Source organism: Coffea eugenioides, chromosome 2 (assembly GCF_003713205.1).
Source record: "Coffea eugenioides isolate CCC68of chromosome 2, Ceug_1.0, whole genome shotgun sequence".
In the NCBI taxonomy this organism is placed as follows: Eukaryota; Viridiplantae; Streptophyta; class Magnoliopsida; order Gentianales; family Rubiaceae; genus Coffea; species Coffea eugenioides.
The window spans coordinates 23693101-23715015 of NC_040036.1; the positions used below are offsets into that span (position 1 = coordinate 23693101).

The 21915-nt window shown below is 34.9% G+C and overlaps 3 protein-coding genes across 6 annotated transcripts; 2 read left to right on the forward strand and 1 right to left on the reverse strand.

The window, feature by feature from the left end:
• Positions 1-1380: 1380 nt before the first annotated feature.
• Positions 1381-3177, forward strand: LOC113759287 (probable E3 ubiquitin-protein ligase RHC1A). Its single transcript, XM_027301854.1, has 2 exons — positions 1381-2269; positions 2363-3177. The coding sequence occupies exons 1-2, from the start codon at positions 1381-1383 to the stop codon at positions 2395-2397; spliced, it is 924 nt and encodes a 307-aa protein (XP_027157655.1). The 3' UTR covers positions 2398-3177.
• A 1161-nt stretch (positions 3178-4338) lies between these two features.
• LOC113763938 (RHOMBOID-like protein 10, chloroplastic) lies at positions 4339-8040 on the forward strand. The gene is made up of 9 exons (XM_027307934.1): positions 4339-4695; positions 5385-5638; positions 5890-5944; positions 6074-6154; positions 6236-6332; positions 6429-6496; positions 6814-6912; positions 7260-7301; positions 7681-8040. Exons 1-9 carry the CDS (start codon positions 4516-4518, stop codon positions 7828-7830), a joined length of 1026 nt encoding a protein of 341 aa, XP_027163735.1. The 5' UTR covers positions 4339-4515; the 3' UTR covers positions 7831-8040.
• Positions 8041-12537: 4497 nt separating this feature from the next.
• On the reverse strand, positions 12538-16960 carry LOC113763933. 4 transcript variants are annotated; one of them, XM_027307930.1, is made up of 6 exons: positions 16571-16960; positions 15169-15278; positions 14714-15085; positions 13754-14405; positions 13080-13110; positions 12538-12969 (listed from the first exon to the last, which is right to left on the reverse strand). In XM_027307930.1, exons 1-6 carry the CDS (start codon positions 16836-16838, stop codon positions 12948-12950), a joined length of 1455 nt encoding a protein of 484 aa, XP_027163731.1. In that variant the 5' UTR covers positions 16839-16960; the 3' UTR covers positions 12538-12947. The 4 variants fall into 4 exon arrangements, with proteins under 4 accessions (XP_027163731.1, XP_027163733.1, XP_027163730.1 ...); XM_027307932.1 differs by having other exon boundaries at positions 13080-13142; XM_027307929.1 differs by having other exon boundaries at positions 12538-13110.
• Between the last annotated feature and the right edge of the window lie 4955 nt (positions 16961-21915).

A 21915-nucleotide genomic window follows, 5' to 3' on the forward strand; every position in this document is an offset into this window, starting at 1 on the left:
GGTGTAGGCACAAAATACATCTTTTTGGACCTAATTGCCATCTTAACCCAATACCATTAAGCGTACCAAATTTATTCATGCCTACTCAATCGAATTGAAGAATTCTAGATTGCAGATATGCTAATTGAATTACATAACATCCCAAGATTAAACAACCAAGATCAAAAATCCAGAACTAAAGAGGTCAGATACTAATTATGCTTTATAATGTGTTGCTACATTTTTAGGTACATTAATATTGATAAATAGTTCGGTTCAAAAAGATTTCAAAAGACACATTTAAGGGAGGAAAGTTAGGTTGCCCTACATATATATCTATAAGTATATAAGGAAGTATTTAAGTCGGTTTATTTGAATTGATCATTATTTGAAAAAAATTTGTTAGTTGCACCATCAACACATTCTTCAATTATCATTTTATCTTCTCAATTTTATTTTCATATAACATATATTAATAATAAAAAGTGTTACGATATTATTCTAAAATTTTTTTCTACATATTCTTCTATCTAAACACACAACTTATGATTAGTAGCAAGTTTGATGGTCAAGAAGGTGCATTTTAATCATAAGTGCGCACAAAGCGATTCGATACCTACCAACTAGGATTGCAAAACGAGCCGAGTCGAGTCGAATTTTGGTCTTATTGAGACGAGCCTTGACTTAATTTCATCGAACTCGAGTTCGAGCTCGACGAGCTGACAATTTTGAAGCTCGAGCTCGAAAAAATAAAAATAATTATAAATAATAAAATATTAAGGATATTTATGTAATTTTATTATTAAAATAAAAATAATATATATATATATATATATATATATTCGAGCTAATGAGTTTAATAGTTTGAATTCGAGTTCGAACTCGACTTTGATTCGACTAGCTCGAGTTGAGCGAGTGGCTCGATTCGTTTGCACCCTGCTACTAACTAACAAGACTTAAAAAAAAAAAAAAAGGAAGAAGTTGACGTATCCCACTTGTTTTCCTGCAATCAAGCAGCTCCCAAAAAAAAGGAAGAAGAAAGGATGCCCGATAAAGGCACTGAAGCTGAGATGGTCAACTTCAAACACAAGCATATGTTAATGGCTTCACCAAAATGGGCATTCAGAGGAAAGAAAGAGACTATTAATTGTTACAATTTCCAGGAGGTTTGTTTGGGCTTCCATCATTTCTCACACATCCTTTACTTCGAACATGGGAGACACAAAGGATTAAGCAAAGAAAGCTGGAAAACTAGCAATGCTTCTTAAATCGCATGTGCAATTCCAGAAAGCCATTCCTTTCTCTTCTGTTCAAATTATGTCCAAACTCTATAAAAGCTTCAGCCATTAATCCCTCTTGTCCACCTTTAATTCCTTCTTGCACATCAATACCAAATTGAGCATGTCGTTGATTCCTCGTTCCCGGGTTGTCGTCAATGGAGTCCAGAGAATGAGAACATACCATTTCTACTGGTGTCGCCATTGCCAAAGATCAATCAGAACTACTACCACAAATCCTTCTGAAATCATATGTCCACGTTGTTTCGGGGAGATTAGGCATGAGCTTGATGTTTCAAGGCCTAGGCTCCTTTCTGAAGGTCTCGCGAGGCCTGAAACAACCTCCGCTTCTCAATTACTGGATGCACTGGCTTTCATGCTTGATCCATCAATTAGGCATCAAAATCTTGATGAAACTCATCAAAGGCATCGAGCACGCGTAATAATCCAATTCATAGGTCCTGATCAGCCTCCAAGGCATGTCCCCCAGTTGGGAGTCTTGGGACTGGGACATGCCGTCTCTTCACAAACAAATTCAAGGGAGGCAGCTTCAGAGGAAGGTTTGGAGGATTTGATTCAAGAGCTGACTCAAAATGACAGGCCTGGACTGCCTCCTGCCCCTGCTTCGGCCATTGATGCCTTGCCAACAATTGTTCTCACCCCAACTCATCTAGCCATTGATTCTCATTGTCCTGTTTGCAAAGATGAGTTTGAGGCTGGGGAAGAAGTTAGAGAATTGCCTTGCAAACACTTTTATCATTCTGATTGCATTATTCCTTGGCTGCACATTCGCAATTCTTGTCCAGTTTGTCGTTACCAGATCAGAGGTTTATCTAATAGCGATTTCCGAGAAGAACAAGCTGATAATTTCCAAGAAGAAGAGGAGGTAAGTAGTTCTCCACACCGGAATTGGCTATTGCGAGTCTTTTCTCTGTGGCCATTAAGCCTATTCGGAGATTGGGCATACCGGCACTTCAATTATCTCGACAACTGGCCTACTACTGATCATCAAGGTCTGGTTCAGTTTTAGCATATTCTACCCTGATCATTATGGTACAAGTTTCTTTCTCCAGCACTAACGTACCTACCTGCAATTCTTTTATCAGATTTGCACAGGTGGTTCTCTTGGCACATGCCATAGCATTGTACAACTACAGCCTCAGAAGTCAATCGTGCATATGGTAGTTTTCACCTTAACTCAATCTTCTAGGCAGGTAAGCATAGCGTTTAACCCTATTTCCAAAACCCACAAAAAAAAAAGAGTAAAAACGAAAATAAAAGTTCAACCTCCATCTTGTGAATGAGAATGGTATTGAAGAGGTCAGGAATATGGATAGCATTTAACAGGTATGGATTTGCATACCGAACTTTTTGCTTATTGCAACAAATTACAATTCTTTCCTTTCTCTCAACTCTGCAATTACAAACTTACAATTTATAAGCTTTTTGTGGTAGATATATTCAAATTGTTTCTTCAGGCCAATCATGAGGATGGAGATGCTAAAATGCATCATGAAAGTCACATAAGCAAAAGAGAAGTCAATTTGTTCCAAGTAGATCATGCATCAAAGGATCACGGGGGAGGACTTGGCCAGAGTTGAGCGTGTTATTCCGCCTTCTACCAAACCAAAAACAAATTCGTTTGCTCGATTTGTATCCCACAGCTGTTTCTGACATTGGAGGGAGACCGAATTCTTTGCGGGAGTCCATAAACGAGAACAGGTCACAAGCAGAAAAGAAATGGAAAGAAGCGGTTCCAGGGAGTAAAATATTTGGAAAATTTATTTATGACCTCAAAAGAAACAATATTATTATGCAATGATCCATGATAAATTAGGATTGCACGGTCTAAAGTTTTCCAATGGCCTAGGCAATTATATACTTTTGGTAATCTTCAATGTACAAATCTCAATTTCTTTCATTCCAGCAACAGACAAATGTGGTTGTTGATTCGCACTTAGAAATCACATATTCTCTACCCTAATGATCACAGAAAAACAAATTTTATATATAGATTAATCTTATATATATTGACGCTATAGTATAGATGTATGTCATCATCTAATTTTATATTAAATTTTAATTTTAATTTTTACATTTATAAGATGTCACCATATCTGTCAATGTATATCTTTTCATCCTCTCAATATATACAAGATTAATATGTTATATACATAAGCATCAATTACTTTATATGAAAATGTTTCTTATCCACATATAAAAAGAAAAAATAAAATTCATTAATTGTGTAGTGTTAAGCAGAAACAGTAATGAAATTAAGCTACCTATCCTCCTCAAAATCCATTATTTCAAGGGAAATAACCATTGGCGGAGTGTGAATCAGCTTGTTTAAAAAGATGAGAAAAATGCAATTTTGATATCTAACTTTTGACATATGAGGGCTTTTAATTCCCAAAATTTCGACAATGACAAATCTAGTACCTGATTGTTTAACTATTAAGCGCATTTAGTACCCATGATAAATTTTTTCCAAATTACTACCCAAAAAAATCACGTGATAGTCATATGTCTGACACTATTGTACAAAAAATGTCAAAAAACGTAAAATATCTTTTTGACACTAAGTGTCATGTCAAATATCCTTTTAGAACTAAGTACTAAGTTTAAGGACTAATAATTTTATCAAATAAAATATCCTTCTAATACTAAGTACTAAGTTTAAAGACTAGTAATTTCATCAATACTATGTGTCATGTAAAATATCCTTTTAGAACTAAGTATTAAGTTTAAGGACTAATAATTTTATCAAGTAAAATATCCTTCTGATACTAAGTACTAAGTTTAAAGACTAGTAATTTCATCAAAAGGATATTTTACATTTTTTGATTTTTTTTATACAATAGTTGCCGGACATGTCTATCACATGACTCTTTCTAGTAGTAATTTGGGAAAAAACTGTCAAGAGTACTAAATGTGCTCAAAAATTGAAAGTTTAGGTACCATATTTGTATGTCCAAAGTTTGGGGACGAAAACTGATCATTTACCAAAGTTTGGACATCAAAACTGTATTTTTCTATAAAAGGATAACTACATGAACGAGTAGCAGCTGCCCCAGTCCAGGCATATGTCGAAAATCTCAATCCAATCGCGTATTGATTGGTTGTCCACGGATCGTTGCAAGAAAGAAGTGCCCATTTGAGTTCTGGGGTTGCTGGTAGATCTGCTGCTGCATTTGCAGTTTTCACTGGAACATGGGGAATAATCAATCATACTACTTCTAAATAATATTTAGTAAATATGATGGTTGGTTCAGCAGCTTTCCACCCCAAATTCTTCCCATTCCCAGTATCCCAGGTGGGCCCCACAGCAGCCCACCTCATCACCAACGCTGCCGCTCTCCGCCTGGGTGACTTCCTTCGCCACCGCATCGACCTGCACTTTCTTCTTCCCTCCGCACCCTTCTCCCCCAACTTCAAGGTATTTACTTCCTATAACACGCCATTTTCTCCCAAAAAGGGTAAGTTCCAATCTTTTCTTGAATGAGACCTTGTAATAGTTCCCAAACATTGCAATTTGCTTGTAGCATAGTATAATTCTGAACTAGTTTACGAATATGTATGAAAATTCATCTATAGTTTTATGTTCTGATCCATATTAATGATCAATCTTTCTTCATCGTTATACACGTTCAGTAGCTTAAGTTATACGATATGGAAATGAGTGAACGGAGAGCATATATGGATGATTAGGAAAGATAACTTCATATAAAACACAAGTAAAGGAAATGGACGGAAACTTTTATTTTTTCTTTCCCCTATTACTTCTCTTTTCTAATTTGGTTACGCTGGGTATATTTTATCTTTTCGCTTGTGCTGCATAAAAGAGTTGAGAATAAGAATTTACTAGCTGATTTCTGCTTAAAATTGCATTTGTGACTGCGCAAAACTCCGCAATGGTGAATTGATTTGAGATTTCTAGTTGAAGGAATTTGAACAACTAGGAAGTACAAGTGAATGATACATACTTTGGCTCTTGATATAGTTCTTCAATCTGGAAACGCTGTCAGAATGGAAATTGTCGTGCCTATGATAAATTTTAACTTCTTCCTGTTCCTGATATGATTACATAGTTGAAAATGTAACCGCCTGGCATTGCTTTAAATGCAGAGCATATTTGACCTTGGCTATTTGCCTTTCTTGAGGGATCTTTGGAATGAAAGGGCCAACCTATATTCTGGTTCCAAAATTCTCCAGTGGACACATGACTCTATATCTTCCACATGTATGGCATTATATTTCTTTAATAGTGGTGAAGATGAAAACGACTCAAGCCATGTTAGGAAGACATACTCAAAACCTTCTAGAAGATCCTCATTCAACGGAAGGAAATGGACCAACATCCTCTTAGCTGCTAATGTTTTGTGAGTATTGCTTTCTTGAAATTGCACTTGAGGATCTGCATGTAAGTAGTAAATTATGGGTGGATTTGATGGTCCTACTTGTGAGTAAATTTTTTCAGTTTCAACCACGTTGCATACCTGTCACCCCTGCCATCCCCAAAAAAGGAGCGAAGAAAAGAACACTAAACCAGACTCTCAAGTAATTATTTGAATTGCCCAAGCATTTAATGTTCTAAACAATAACAGCTTTTCTCTCTGGTTCCAACCTGCAGAATCTATGTAGCACAAATTGCAACTCAAGGAAAGCTATTATTTTGGGGTGCCAAGGTTAGTCTTATGACTGAAAATGAGAATTTTAGCCTAAAAGGAAGCAATAAAATTACTCAAACATTTACTTCCTATCATCTTATAAAGCTTTACTTTGTGTGGTAACTACATCACACTTACCATGTGCAGATTAATAGTCTAATTGATAAAGGGCAACTTTGGAGGCTAGCCACATCGTCCTTTTTGCATGCCAATATCGGGCATCTCATGGTGCGATTTGAACTTTTTCAGCTAATTTTCATCTTTCATTTGTCTTTCACTTTTATGAATCCTAACAGTTAGGCGTTGCAGGTTAATTGCTATTCTTTAAACTCTATTGGTCCTGCAGTCGAGAACATTAGTGGTCCTAGAAGATACCTTGCTGTTTATATCACATCTGCAATTGCAAGTAAAAACCCATACGTCCTTAAACTAGGATTGCTTGCTTTTCCTAAAAGAAACAATGATTTTGCATCTCATTCTGATTTTTCTATTTAAAGATCAGGTTCTGCAATGAGCTATTGGCTATCTAAAGCACCTGCAGTGGGCGCATCTGGAGCAATATTTGGATTAGTAAGTTCTTGATTTCCTAAAGCTGGTTTTTTTCCTTTTACCCATACATAAACAAGGTTCCTCCCAATTTGAATTCCAGAATGAAAAATTGACTCCTTTATTATTACATCTTGCAGCTAACATTTATGGCATAACTTTGTCAATTTTCATGATTTGGTTTCAATGCACCGTGTTTTTGTTTAAGGTCAGCTTGTTTTAGGGTTATCTTGTATAGTATCGTCAATCTAGATTACACAATGTTGAGATTATGGATCATATACCAATTTCAATAAGTACTAAAGTTTTGCCTCTAATTTGCTTATTGGCTCTATCATCAGGTTGGATCTTTTGCTGTTTTCGTCTTGAGGCATAAGGGCATGATGAAGGGCAGCGAGCAAGATTTACGACATATAATGAATGTGGTTGTTCTAAATATGGTATGCCTTTTATTATCATCTAGAATTTGAATGCCTTCCTTTCACCAAGTCTAGCAAGCTTCCGAATCAACCGAATGTCATCTCAAGAACTGTAAAACAATGATTACTCCTTGAACCTGTTGATGTTCAACAAGCAGTATCTGTGGTGTTCCTGGCTTTCTTCGTTCTCCATGAAGTACAACAATTATTTTGCCTTCGATTGTAAATTGTTCTCAAGTTTAGTCTCATCTCATATGCATTTTCTCTGTTTAAACTCTGACATCTGAGAATACGTCTGCTACATTTTCCACTTTGTTTTGACCTTGTTAATATATTTCATCTAACACCATGGGTTATTTATCCTGTAGGCAATTGGGGTTTTGTCTAAAGGCATTGATAACTGGGGACACGTAAGTGTAGAAACTTTATTTTCTGTATTATGGAATGTTGTTGATTTTTATTGGCAATCACTCTTGGCAGAAATATTTGACCAAGTAAAAACTTCCACAGCAGTTATTCAAGTATTGAGAGGGTTAATTCTAATAGATGGACTTCAAGTACAGTGTGCTGACAGCTAAATAACATTATTCATGTCCAATCTGGTGATCTTGGGTTTTGAAATCTACAGCTTGAGAAATTATTTTGTTGGGGAGAATCATTATGTTGGAAAGAAATGTTTTCCCAGTCAGCGTCCTGTTAAGCATACCCTTGTACCTTTTGGCAATTTTTCCCCTTTGCATTCTGAAGAGATCCCGTATGATTGTCCTGACATGATGCTTAAATTCTCAGCTTGGAGGCTTAATAGGTGGTGTTGCAACCTCATGGTTTCTTGGTCCTGCTTGGAAGCTGGAGTCCATTTCTAATGATGGCCATGAAGTTTTTGCTGACAACGCACCCATTTTTACCGTCATTAAGCATACAAGAAATAGCAATAGCTGAAATCAGTCATTTGTATTGAGGGTTGTTCCATGAACGTTACATCAACTTTGATTTAGGTTTTTGTCTTGAATTTGAATCTTAGAGATCAGGATGGAAGGTTTTAGTACTGTAGGTAAGATTATGAATTAATTTGTATGTACTGGGAGGTAGTATGTTTGTGGAACCTTGGTGGCTGCTTTGAAATAAAGTGTGTTATTGGTTTGCTGTAAATTGTCAAATGTACATGCTAATGGCAGATTATGCTTGCTGTTGTAACTTATCTACATTTTTTCTTCTTCTTTTACTGTTCTTTTTAAGTAACTTTGGGACAGGACGCCAAAGCATTTGAAGAACCAGACTTACAGGCCAATACTCAAGTCACTTTTCCATACTACCGTGGCAGCTATAGCTCTACTGATAAAAATCGGAATACATCTCGGCTACGAGAGTAGGCGAGCTTTTGTATCGAGTGTTCTCCTTCCCTTTACCTTGTAATATTCTACATCAAAAGCGAGCTTCCACTCACATAAAGGTGGCTATCACAAGTTTGATGATCACCCCATTGGCATCAACTATCAATTATACTGGCGATATCAGGGAAAGATGAAAGGGTTTCCAGTTCCAGTTGCAATTTGAGTAAGATAGATGTTTGTAATGCCTTATTTCCGAGAATGAATCTGTATTTATCCCTAAAGAAGATGATTTCAGGTTTCTACTTTCCATCAACTCCAAAATTATTGAAGGTATAAATAAATAAGATTCTCGACCAAAAGCCCTTCATCATTCGACGAAGATTTGCTGTATGAAATGTTTTAAGGCAATTCGCCTAATTTTCATGTTCCTCTGAGATGTTTGATGTCATGGAAATTTCTGCAACCATAAGTTGGTTTTATCCATCCAATTAGATGCCAAAACAATAAACAGCTAGATTAAACAAGTGGTGAGGTTATCACTGTCAAACATTTGAAGTCAAGAGTTCAAGTTAAAGTATGCACTATGTAGGGGAGAGATATTGTAGTAACATATAAAGAATGAATAAGCAAGATACAGAAACCAAACTTAAAATGGCGATGGTGGCAACTAAAGCAACTTCCCCTCTCTTCGGAAAAGCCATGCTTATGTTTCTAGTTTATCTTATTGGCAGGCGGTGAGCAGCGCGGTCCATCCATGATCCAACATATGGTGTGTAAGTGCAAAGAGGTACTTACATGTCAAGAACTCAAGTTCCTGATCATAAAGAAATGCAAAAATAAGCAAGGATAGGGATAAGAATTTAGAGAGAGAGTTGAGAGGGAAAACAGAAATTGGATTTGTTATTATTCATCAAGCTTGGTTGTTACCATTCATCATAGCTGCTTATATTCAGCTCATTTCCACCGACTTAGTGATGCATCAGCATTCTAACTAACTCTACTGGCAGTTATTAATTTTTAACTATGTACTGCTAAGGTCCTCAAAACTCATTAAATTGATGTTAAGTCCTCATGTGCCTGACATTACACTAGAAAATTTTTATTTATCTATTATCAATGTAAGCCACGGTTGAGATTCACTTTATCAAATTTTTTTCTTTTTTGTGGGTAATATTAATTAATAAGTGTCATCCATGCACAAAATAATACAACAGACCAAGCTGATGACAAAAAAAGTATCAAAATATTAAAATGTCCCATGGTCCTTCCCACCGAATTGTCACCAAATGCATCTATATATGAATTACGAATATATTTTTCTCTCCATCATCCCACAGACCTCAAAAAATGAAGGCGTATTTACCGTCCACTAAAGGCAAGAGTAAGCAAAATTCCCTTTTCAGGATATGTGAAAAAACAAACTGACATTTCAAAAGTGTCATCTTACTCGTTATGCAACACAGCTTTTTGTTTTCACCATCAGAGTTTTGGAATCCTATTTGTACATGAGAGTTTTTGTAAAGGCTTGAGTTCCAATGAAGATGAAATAAAAAAAGAGCTTAATTTTTGTGAGTTTCAATGTATAGATAAAAATTTTTCAAATGAATTGTGGATTAAAAGTACACTGAAACGTGAGGAAGAATAAATTGATAAAATTGAGTCCTTATTGATTGATTTTGACCCAATTGTGAGCGGTGATATGGTTTTTTTTTTTTTTTTAATTTTGTTGATTTGTTAAAGACCAAGTTTAAAAAAAAGGTGACAAACAAAGAATAACGTTTTATAAGTATCTTATTGAAAGATAGTGGGACAATACTCCATAATTATGAGGCAATAGTTATAATTTCTGCATATATACAATTCATAGATTTTCAGAGGGACAGAGGTAGAATAACCCTGCTGCCCCAATGTATCTCGGTCCCTGTCTAGCCATACACTTCAGCAAATGAAACCATAAAGATTTAGGTGGACAGCAATAGAACATTTGTAATTACTTGTCAACAACTCTAGTATATTTTAAACAAATTTTGCATTTTTTAATATTACAATATGTTCTTTTATACATTGCATACATCTTTTGTCTCTGATAATTTAAATTAGTAAAAAAATTTTTGTATATTTTCTTTAAATATTATATGAATGTGTTTATTTTGTTATTAAACTTATGTTAGATTATCTATTTCTACTATTCAAAATTTCATGTTTATATTTGTGAGCCTTAGTTTGTGACGGTTGGGGTTCTTTGACTGAAATACTTGACCTTTGAGATGGCTTGGGTAGAGTGATAGGTTGGTAAGTGTAAAAACATGTAGAATTATTAATTAATGTGGCCTTTGATATTAGTTAGCTAGTTTTTTTTTTAAGTGTATAAGTGGGAGGGTTCAATCTGGAGAGTTCTCATTTACACTTCCTCTTCTTATACCATCTAACCCATTCCATAAAATATAAAAAATATATATATAGAATTATTGCGGTAGCTTTTGATATTAAATAGTTAGTCTTTTTTTTTTAGTGTAAGTGGGCGACGTCTCACTTCTCCCACTTACACTCTTTCCCCTATACCTTTCAACCCATTCCTCCCTCCTATATTAGTTAGCTAGTCTTTGTGCTCTTAAAGTATTTTTCTATGTCCATCCGATTATTCATTTTTGCTCGTAGGCTTTTTGACAGTAGTAATTTTGTTGTATTGATATGTCAAGTCTTGGTTGGTTTCTTCAAAAAGAAAAAGAAAAGAAGGTCTTGATCGATGGTAAAGTAATTTAAGGGATAAATTCAGTAACTTCTCCTAAAGCTTCTAATAATTTCATTTAGGCCTCGTAAGGTTTGGGATATAACTCTTAACATTTATTTTTTATTCTAATTGAGACCAAATGTCAGTCTCAAAAGGAATGAATATGCCAAAATTTTCTCACTTAAATCACTTCTTGAAGTGTTGTATATAACATGATATCATTCTAAATTTGGTTTCGTATTCTCAGTGATGCTGCTGATTGTTTATACGAGTTTGCTTTGTTACATGACGGAGCCTTGTTTTAGTCCTTAGATTGACTATGGCTAAGTTCCAGTAATTCGTTCCTTGCCACTTCCGAAAGCTTATTTATTTTCGTAATTGTTGTTTTTTCTGCAGCTCTTTCATTAGCCTTCTTGTGCTGCTCCTTTAGTTACTTTAACAAAAAATGAAGTGGATTGTTGTTCATTGTTGCTTTATGTTGCCGAGGCTCAACTAGCCTCCGTTTCTTTTGACATTTTTAATGCTCTTTCTTAAGTTGCAAATGCTATCTTGTGGGCTGCTAGGTTAAGTTGGAAATGAAAAACTTGTTTACACAATCACTCTTATCTCATGTTATTGAGAGGGGCCAATGTTACTACCTTTTATATACAAATTATTAAAGGAAGTGCAAGATTCAATTATGCATTGAAAAGGAACTAAAACACCAGAATTGCAAAATACAAATTTCGCATTTAGATTTAAGACAAATCTCACACAAGGAGAATTGACTTGCAAAACCAAAATAATATAAGACCTAATGAATATCAAAGAGATCAAACCAGAATAAATAAATACACCATGGTAACAGGATAAAGAGGCAAAAAAAGAAAAATGATAAACGCTAAATAAAATATAATTAATGAAAAAAAATTAAGTCCATATATGGCCTCTTGAATCAGGGAAAAAAACGGGAATAAAAAAAATATATAATATACTAGATAGTAAGAGTAGCGATAAAAGATCTATTGTCTATGTTTTTTATAAAAAAAGAGATGATCATGAATCATGATTTTTGAACAAAAGAACAAAAGAAATATACGTCTAGTTAATAATAGAGGAAGGAGGAAAAGATGCACTGATTGAGTGGGAGGATGAAATGCAAAGAAAAATTACAATGAGGGAAAAGAAAAAGGTAAAAAGCAAAATTTTGGATTAAAAAGTTAAATTTGATGGAGGAAAAAGTGGCAATATAAATCAGTTGATTGTTATGATACCTTTCCATGATCAACAATAATCATCTAAAACAATAGTAAGAAAATAATCTTAGCATAATTAATTATAAAAAAAAAATTGGAGGGGAAAAAGGAAGATGAGGAAAAAAGAAGAAGATAAGGATTGAAGGCAAAAGAGAAAGAAGAAAAGAATTCAAGAGGAGAGCTGTTTATGATTTTTGGCTACTGAAAGAAAATAGTGGAGCAAAAATTCAACTTAAAATGAAAACTACCACTTGTCAAAAGAAGAGACTATACACATGGCAAAGAGAGAGGTTGCTACAACAACCTCCCTTTTTTTTTATATACAATGCATACAAGGCAGAGTAGAAAAGGATGAAAACTCATCTGCAATTAACATCCTCAATTGCTTAATAGTGGTATTAGCATAAATATATACTCAAGAACATTAATTTGCGATCATCTAGCTAGTTCTCCTATGTATTTGTATAATTGTGGTTAGCCCGTTGCAGATGTTCAAGGAGAGCCTGCACTGCTTTCAATTAGGCTTTCCTTGAAAGACTGCAGTGGAGTCGTAGTAGTAACTTCATCATCAGCCTTCAATGTCTTGAGGAGTTATTCCCTTCGGGAATATCATCCCAGAAAAATACCGTCCAAATATTTCACACTTAAAGAGAGTGGCCAGCCACCTTTATGGCTTTAACCTGCAACTTTCTGATTCATGTATACTAGCATTCCTTGTCTTCCTACAAACCAAAGCCTTCTGCCAAACTTTTTATCATCCTAGCCAAAGCAAAACTGTAACCTGCCATGACGCATGCTGGTAACTCCACTTTGAGTAGAATGCGGCACAAGTGTCATCAAAATGGGTAAGAAAGAAGATGGAATATGAAGAGGCCGAATAAGCAAACCCACCAGATATGGTAGGGAGAGGATAGCGCAGGATCTGCAAATGCACACCTTAGTTAATCGGCTGATCTGTTGTATCCAAAGACAAAAGTCAAATCATCATGAATGTGAAGATTCACAAACTTCTGTTATCTCTATTGTACTATTTTCCCTTGTCTCCCTCTCTGCGGGTAGTAGGGTGCAAGAAATGAACTAAGCATAACAAAGAGAGACTTAAATATCATCAAAAACTTACTGAAGACAACATGAATCAACATATAGTATTAGAAGTTAACCACAACAATGACATCCAATCAAGTGGTCAGCAACAAAAGGTCAAATACCAAACTATCCTGACGCAAAAGAAAAACTCTGATCCTATCCCTTCAAGTATAAATTCGAAATAAAGCACAGATTTCTAAGGTTTTGCTGGTATTCTAAAGGACAGCTTAATCCTAGTAAAGCCTAAATGTGTAAATCCTAGGTTATCTTTGTCCCATATCTAAGAATCAACTTTTAGGTTTTTTACCTTTGAAAACAAACCCTATTCCAGCTATTATCAGGATCAGATTAAATCCATTAAACTCAAGATCTCCTACACCAAAGTGGTGTTGAACATAGATTATTTGGGAATGCATTTCTCAGCAATAATTACTCAAATGATGGAACTAAGAATCAAAGTATTGGAAGCAGCAACTTACACATAGAGGAAGCTGAGATTGAGGGCAATGAGTGTGGTGGCGACACCAATCTTCTGCCATTTTCATTTTCCCAGCCACGACCAGAACCAAAAGATACTACAGGTAAAGGAGAAGGGCCAGTCTGTGCTATAGATCCTGTGGAAGGAGTAGAAGCACTTGGTGATATATTAGGACTAGGTGGATGGGCATGAGATACTGGTGAATAACTTGGAGAAAGCCCAGAACGACACTTTGGGCCATTTTCTGCTGGTAAAGGTGCAGAAAAATAGTCAAGATCATTCTCTGGGCTTGGATCAGAAGGTGCATATACATCAAAGTTAGAGCAAGGTGCTGAAAGAGGAAAGTTAGGCGCAGGAGCTGGAGGATCAGATCCATAAAATGGTAAATCTGGGGATGGAGATGGAGACGGTGATGGAGTTGGTGGCAAAATGTCAAGGGAATGCTTTAGAGAAGAAGATAAACTGACTTCCTTAACTTTGCCAAAAACATACATGTCAAGGCCAAGATTTTTTGGAGACCCCATAAGTTTTTTGGCCAATTGTCTCATTCTCTGAGGTAACAGAATCCCCCAGTTTGAAGTAATTGAAGCTTCAACTACAACTGGAGGATCTCTAGTAGATCCATTATTGTTTGTTACCTGTATGTAAACGATCTGCAGACAAGCGAAAAAAAACTTATAATCTTGTGATGAAAAGTTGTATCACTGGGGAATAAATAACTTAGGACCAAGCTATTCAGGCAAGTAACAAATACAATTTCAGTTTCCTCTTTTCAAAATTGCAGACAGATTATCCCTTGATGTGAACTTCATCAAAATGTGCAAATTCTGTATGTTTAAATATCGACCTTGGGAAATGTTGAACCACATTATTCTCGTCCAGAACAATTGTTACACTGTAAAAAGTAAAGTAAGTAAGACCTCATCTAAAAATTATCGAGTCAACAGTTTTGCGAGTATACCTCATCAGGCATCAGATCCAAACCCAACTTCAACTGTGTCTTCAACTCAACAAACTTTTCTCTAATCTCATATATGGAGTTGTTAAGAGTAAAATTAAAGAGGATCTGTGGTACGCTCCAGATTGAAGGAGATTGCTCAGGGATTAATGTGATTCCACCAGGAAACTTCAGAATTTCAAATGAAGAGGGCTCTCCGAAAGTTGTGTTAGTCAGTGTCAAGTTGGACTGTAGAAGAAATAGCTCCACAAAAGATGACTTGAGCACGCTTAGGAACACTGGATTAATGGGAACACTCAGTGGATCAGAAAGGACGCCAAAGACCACATCCGTAATGTTAGATAAACCTGCCCGGTGCATGGATAGGACAGCAACCTATTTAAATGAAGTAATGTTATGTTAATTGTATCATATTTCACCAACACAAATAGAGCTAGCTATAAAGGCTTGTTGCAAACCTTTGTGGAAGGAACACCTATCTCCCCAAAGATATCATATTCTAACTCATTAATGTGAGGCAGAAGCTGTGCTACAGGCTTCTGCAGTCTTAAGTATGCTTGAACTGTGGCTGAAAAGAACAGAATGAGAAGAAGAAAAATAAGTAACCTGTCAGCTACATGTAAAGAAAAATCACCAGTTTCTTGTGTTTTTCAATTTCAGATAGGGGGTATACACAAAAGTAACATGCTACTATCGCAAGCATGCTAATCTTGGATAAATAGAGAGAACCACTCGAGAAAAAATCAAACTCTAGCAACAAACAACAAATTTAGGCAACAAAAGAGTGGACAACTTTGCTGTTCATATATCTTCCCTGGTAATTTTGGCACACCAACAGTAACATATACTGATTAGTTGGAAGAGAAATCTAATCCAGAATACTCAAGAATATCTTTATTCCCCCTTTTTTCCAGTAAGATCGGTTCTGCCGAAAAAGTCTCATTTAAAGCAGAAAGAATATGAACTGCCCAGGAAATTATGAGCTTCCAGGGACGACCCACCAATTTGAAGTACTTCCGTAGATAAATTTAGAGAACAAGATACCAGATGTAACACTTCAAGTATGGGTTTTGTGAAAACCAGATAGAAAGGAAAAAGACTGATGGCAGTTGTCAGCAATTGCCAAAAGACACTAGCAAGAGACACTAAACATTTGAAAGTTTAAATCGTTCAAGCAGTCATGGGACAAGAAATGAAAAAAAAAAAATTATGCAGCATATAACCGTGCCCATATACTCATACAATCAACACATTTCAATGCAGAAAAACGCAAGGTCTTTAGGTCAAACCACCGTATTCATCTTCATCTTACAAATAACCTTAGCAGCCCAAAGTTTAATATCCATAATTGGAAATATCAATTCCAGTAGAGAGGCGGAAAAAACCCCATGAAGGACTACATTATTGTATCTACCTTTTTGCATATACTCATAACAATCAACTAGAATTGACAAAAGTGCTTGAAATTTAAAACCATCCTAACATAGCTCTCCCAGTAAGACTCTCCAGAGGAAGAGAATTTGCTCACATACTTTCAAACAAATTTAAAAAAAAAAAAAAAAGATTAATCCGGATAACTAAACTACAATCCACACAGGCTTCCCAGGAGACATCACTCAAACAACGTAATATCTTCAAAAAAGGCGAGGTACTGACACTTCAACAAACAACTGAAAATCCCAATTATTGATCAATATCGTGCAAAAGAAATACCCACGAGTCCAAAATAGCCAAAGAAAAAAATATCAAAGAGAAAAAAGAAAACCCTCATCACAAAATTCCAGACAAACAAAAATCCGTCATCACAGCGATCCAAGCGCAAAATGGGAAGTAATTTTAACTGATTATGGAAATGCATACCACGAATTTTGATGGCATCTTTTGCATCATACCCAATTTCCTTGGATGAAAGATGAACGACCGAAAACAAGGCATAAACAAACACGGCAACACTTAATAACAAAACAAAAACGCATTTACAACCGCAATCTCTCGCAATTCTGTTGAAAGCCGCCGAACATCTCCGACAGCAGAAGATTGAAGAACCGACTCCACCCTCCTCAGTCGAGCCTTGTCGTTGTTGCTGCTGCCGTGCGACTGGCAGTTGCTGTTGCGACAGTTTCCCCATCTCCACAGCATCTGAACCGCCCACACTCCTCGATTCTTACTCTGCTCCACTTTCTCTCTGTAGGAGTTAATTTTTGGCGAATTTTTCTCTCTCTAAAAGCGGTAGAGACAACTGGCCTTGGAATCGTCGGGGACAAGTGTATTCCATAGTGAACATATGCTCTCTCTTTTTTATTCCTTCCCTTCAGTCACGTAGTTCACTATAAGACCGTGTTTGGGATTAGCGCCGAACTTATTCATTGTGGAATATCGCGGTAAATTGCATCATAAAATAAAAGATTGATACGGACACTACATTTGATACTATTACCCAACCGCCACTGATTTGGGACCAAAACTTTGAAGCGACCTGATTTTCAAAAATTCAATGATTCAAATTATATTATATTTGAATCTTTGAAAACGGGTTATATCTAAGTGTGAGGCTTGATTCGGATTGGTGATGGAGAATAAATTTGTAATCTTTGCCAAAAAAAAAAAAAAAAGACAACTGTTGTGGTAAAGAATTAGAAATTATTTTTTCTATCTTAAATGGCAACTGTAAAAATATATTTTGATTGCCTCAATGATAAAAAAAAATAGAAAAATCTAGTATATCTATTATTTTTTTTTTTGTTCAATTTAATCTTATGCTGTTAAATTTGGAGATAAAAGGGAAAAATATAGAATGTGTTTGTTAGACTTTTTTTTTGCATAATTTTGATCGGATTCCTTCATTTGAGAACCAAACTAATTATCTCAATTGAAATAAAAGCTCGAACTTATCAAGGAGTTTGCTCAGAAGCGTAATGCTTCTAAGGCTTGGCTATACAAAAAGTTTTTCTAGCATGCTTGGGAACATTTTGTAAAACTTATTATTCGATTTCACTCTTCAAGTTAAATTTTCTTAAAATTTTTGAAAGCTCAATAAAAAAAATGTCTTTCACATTTCGCTGAATAAAACTTTTCATTATTTACTTCAAAATGATAACTTTACGTCATTTACAAAAATCAAATCCATAAATTTCGGTCTCAATGTATGTTTTCAACAACTTTCTACTATGAATCTATCACGTAATCCATACATGATTTTTTTTTTATAGATGAAAATGTCAAATCCCATTTATAGTTAAATATATGATCCGATCGATATTAATTTTTGCCCACAAAAAAGTAAGATCTAATTCGAACCATATTTTTTTTTGTAAGAAAGTGAGATCTGACTAAATTCATATTTATTTTGCCACTAAAAAAGTGAAATCTGATCTTTTCTACACATAAAAAATGACTATATGTGAATTACGTGTTGAGTTTTAAGCTAAAAAGAGGTCGAAATCTGGAGTTGTAACCAAATTTTGCTAACTTTAATTTTTCAGAAATGTAAATATAATATTTTAAAAGTGAATGACGAAAAAATCATTTTCCCTAAAAAATGTTCAAGGCACTTTCAATAAAAATAATCATGCTTAAAAATATTCATTTACATAGACAGAATAAGCACCCATAGAAAGAAATCAATCTAGTAATAATAATATAATCATACGGTGCATCCTACAGCAATCAAAGCATGTTTAGTGATCCTTTTAATTCTCTCTTACAGTAATTTAATTTGGTGAGTCGGTGGAGCGTCAAAAGTTGGACCAGTGGTGCCAATAGCAAATGTCTCCTACAAAACGAAAACCAACATAATTGTTTTTTATGGACTCGGATTAATTGCCCAATTAAAAATTTGATTATTTGGCTGCGGAACGTTAAGGAGAAGCAAAGGTGAAAAGGAAAGGTGGGAAGAGGGGAAAAGGCGTGCCCACGAATAATGAATAGTAGTACTATATAAAAACGCTTAAACAAAACAAAGGGACCAAAGCGGATAAAGTGCAATATTTGTCACCACTCCCAGCAGCGCAGCAGTTGCCTTTGTTGCTACTCATTTTTCATTATAAACTAATCTCCCATAATAGCTAAGTAATCCGGTCCCGTCCCATAATGCTTATTTTCATCATTTTCTTAATTCCCAATGATTGAGATAATCCATGTTGAATTCCTTGGGGCTTACTCTATGGATCGCTTTGCGGTCCGAGTAATTCCATAATTTGACCATTCACATGCTCACAAGTGGATCCCAAAGTACTTTACTTTTACTGACGTAAACCACGAGGACAATAACTGCTGCTACTATAGATTAAAAGTCATAAAAAATAGTAGTGTATTTGGATTGTAAATTATTTGAAATATTTTTACGGTAGCATTTTTTTGTGATGTGATGTATGTGAGATAAAAAGATAATTAAAAAAATGTATTGAAAATTGTAATGTTGATGTAAATAAATATATTTAAACAAATAATCTCCTGTCCAAACCCAGATAATGGTGGATCATTTCTTCTTCGTTGGCCCACTACTATTATTTAGTAATATTAAGGAATTAATACTTGTGTATTATTACGTAATAGTATGTTTTTAATCTTTCATAGAGAAAACGTATTAGTTTCAGCATAACGGAGGTCTATCTGTATCATGGGCAAAAAATACAAAAAATTGCAAATGATGGTCGAAATTTTGATGAAGCTATATTGTAGTTGTGATTGGATTTGATCTTACAAATTCGATATGCGCAGATAAAGATATTCATGCAAATTTTTATGTATAAACCTCATCTTTAACTTATGTTGGAATAAATCAAACCACTAATCAAATACTAACTCCCATAGTTTCTATATAAGTTTCTTGATTTATTTTTTTTTTGTACTCGTTACCGTCTACTTTCATTGCTACTCTGATCTATTTTAAGGGTGTGACCCAACTGGATCAAGGAGAATCGACGGAAACTGAATTACCATCAAATCATACGAATGTACTATGCATCCATATGAATCTAAGAAAAGTCACATTAGTAGACCATATGAATGTACAACGCACTCAAATGAATATAAAAGAAGCCAGTTAGTGCAGTAAATATGCTAACCAACTACTCTAGTGATAGCCGATTCAGCGGAGATTTTCGACAGTTTTGAGAGTCACAAGAAACAAGACTCTGTCGTCTTCGGCTGACCTTAGCTGGAAAATAATTGTATAGATGCAATTTGAAGTAGCTGGATCACGTACGCTATCAGTTCGTAATATGAATTGACGTCTAACTAATAATGGTACGCGAATGCTGATTTATCCTTTTTGGTCAAGTTCAAGTAACGTGCATGATCTGGGTCGGGGACAAATAAACATATGGGTATGGGCAAGATGATGATAGTTTCGCGTGTTTGTGAGGGAAAAACATTGCATATGTCTGGAAATCTAAACACGTACATTTGTCTTGCAAAATGACGGCTATCATTTCTGATCTAGTTAATTTACCTATATTTTACTTTTATTTCTACTATAAACAACAGAATTACTTTTTTATTTCCATCATCTTGTACTGACCTGATGAAAATTAGACACTAAAACACAGACACGGTCTTATCAAGTTCCTTCCTTCCTTTTATTTCTCTCTTTTTTCGTTCATTCGTTCCCCGTCTTTATTTTATTTTTTAATATATATATATATGATGGCAGGCTGCACGTTGCGTGAGCAAACTATCAGGAAATGTTGTACGTAGAAGGGTTGACAAAATTTAACTATCAAATGCCAACTCCCGTAGATGTCTCTTTTTTTCTTTTTTCAACAAATGGCAATATCATTATATATATTAACATTTAATAATACAATGATTAGTTACAAAAAGGGGCAACAGCCCTCTTATCTTTCCTAGCTGCTTTTATCAACCAGCTTAGGAAATCATTTACCCAATCGATGTCATTAACTAGCTTTGTTGCAAAATATGCTAGCATATGACTTGCTACATTAGACGTTCTAGGTACAAAAGATATTGTGCGATACTCGAAGCCTTGTGTTAGATCCTCAATGTCCTCTAGAATGGTTGCTAGAATACCATCCTGCACATTGTTGCTTCCAATTTGGTCCGTAGCTGTTTTGTACTCTGATAAGATTGCAATTTCCCTCCAGCCTGCTTCTCTTGCCATTTGGAGAGCCAATCTAATGGTTAAAGTTTCTTCCATTAGAACTGTTAGAAGAATTAGATCCTATTCGAAATTTTTTATCAAAATAAAATTATTTAATGCATGCCGCTCGAGGGTATAAAATAGATATACAACATAAATTGTAAAGCGTTTGCATTTTTTTTTTAAAGAAAACAATTTCAACATTAAGCATAACCTTATCTTTGGATTTTTGATTTGTGTTAGCATTCTAATAGGGAATTTACTAGCATAAGCCGTGCAAATGTGTATGAATGAATTAAAACAAGGTTGACCACCGTAGTTAACTTAGAAGACCCCATTAGCCAACCGTGGCCTTGAGCTGTTGTACCGTGTGTATAAAGAGTAGATAATTTTACAAGTTTAGAAAACTTAGTATAGGGCGGCTTTTTTTGACCCAACAAAAAAAAAAAAAGGAAAATATAAGGCAGGGTGGCTTGATAAAACTGCAAATTGAAGTCTGAAATTTAAAGATTGAAATTTAATCATTAAACTTTTGATTTGCTGAATTTATATAGTCAGTTCTATTTGATTAACCAGCTAAATTACACATGAAATATTTTATTTCATGTGTATTTTGTAGTTGAATAGTAATATTATATTTTAAGTTTATATGATATTAATTTCTTGAATATTACTTTTTGACAGTAATGAACTACTTGCAAATACGGAAAATGTGTTTTTTGTGTGTTGTGTCTGTGTGAAAGAATGGTTGTTTTGAGTGTGAAATATTTTGTATGTTTGACTAAGAAATTATGATCTGTATGGATTAGGTGTTTTTTTTAATAAATTTTTTTGTAGTCTGTTTGAATTATGTATTTTTGAAATGTATTTTGGAATTGGAACATTTTTTTAAAATTTGTTGAAATTTCCTACAACAACCATCCACCAACCTATCCCCTCCTCCTTTCTCTACCGACACCGCCCCCTCCCCTTCTTATCGAACTTTCCCTTAATCTTCACACATAAGCTTTCTATACCATAAGAATAAGTCTAATCATCAAAGAAGACGTGCTTACAACGAAGTCTATTATGTACATATTTCATCCAAATACTAGTAATAGTTTAT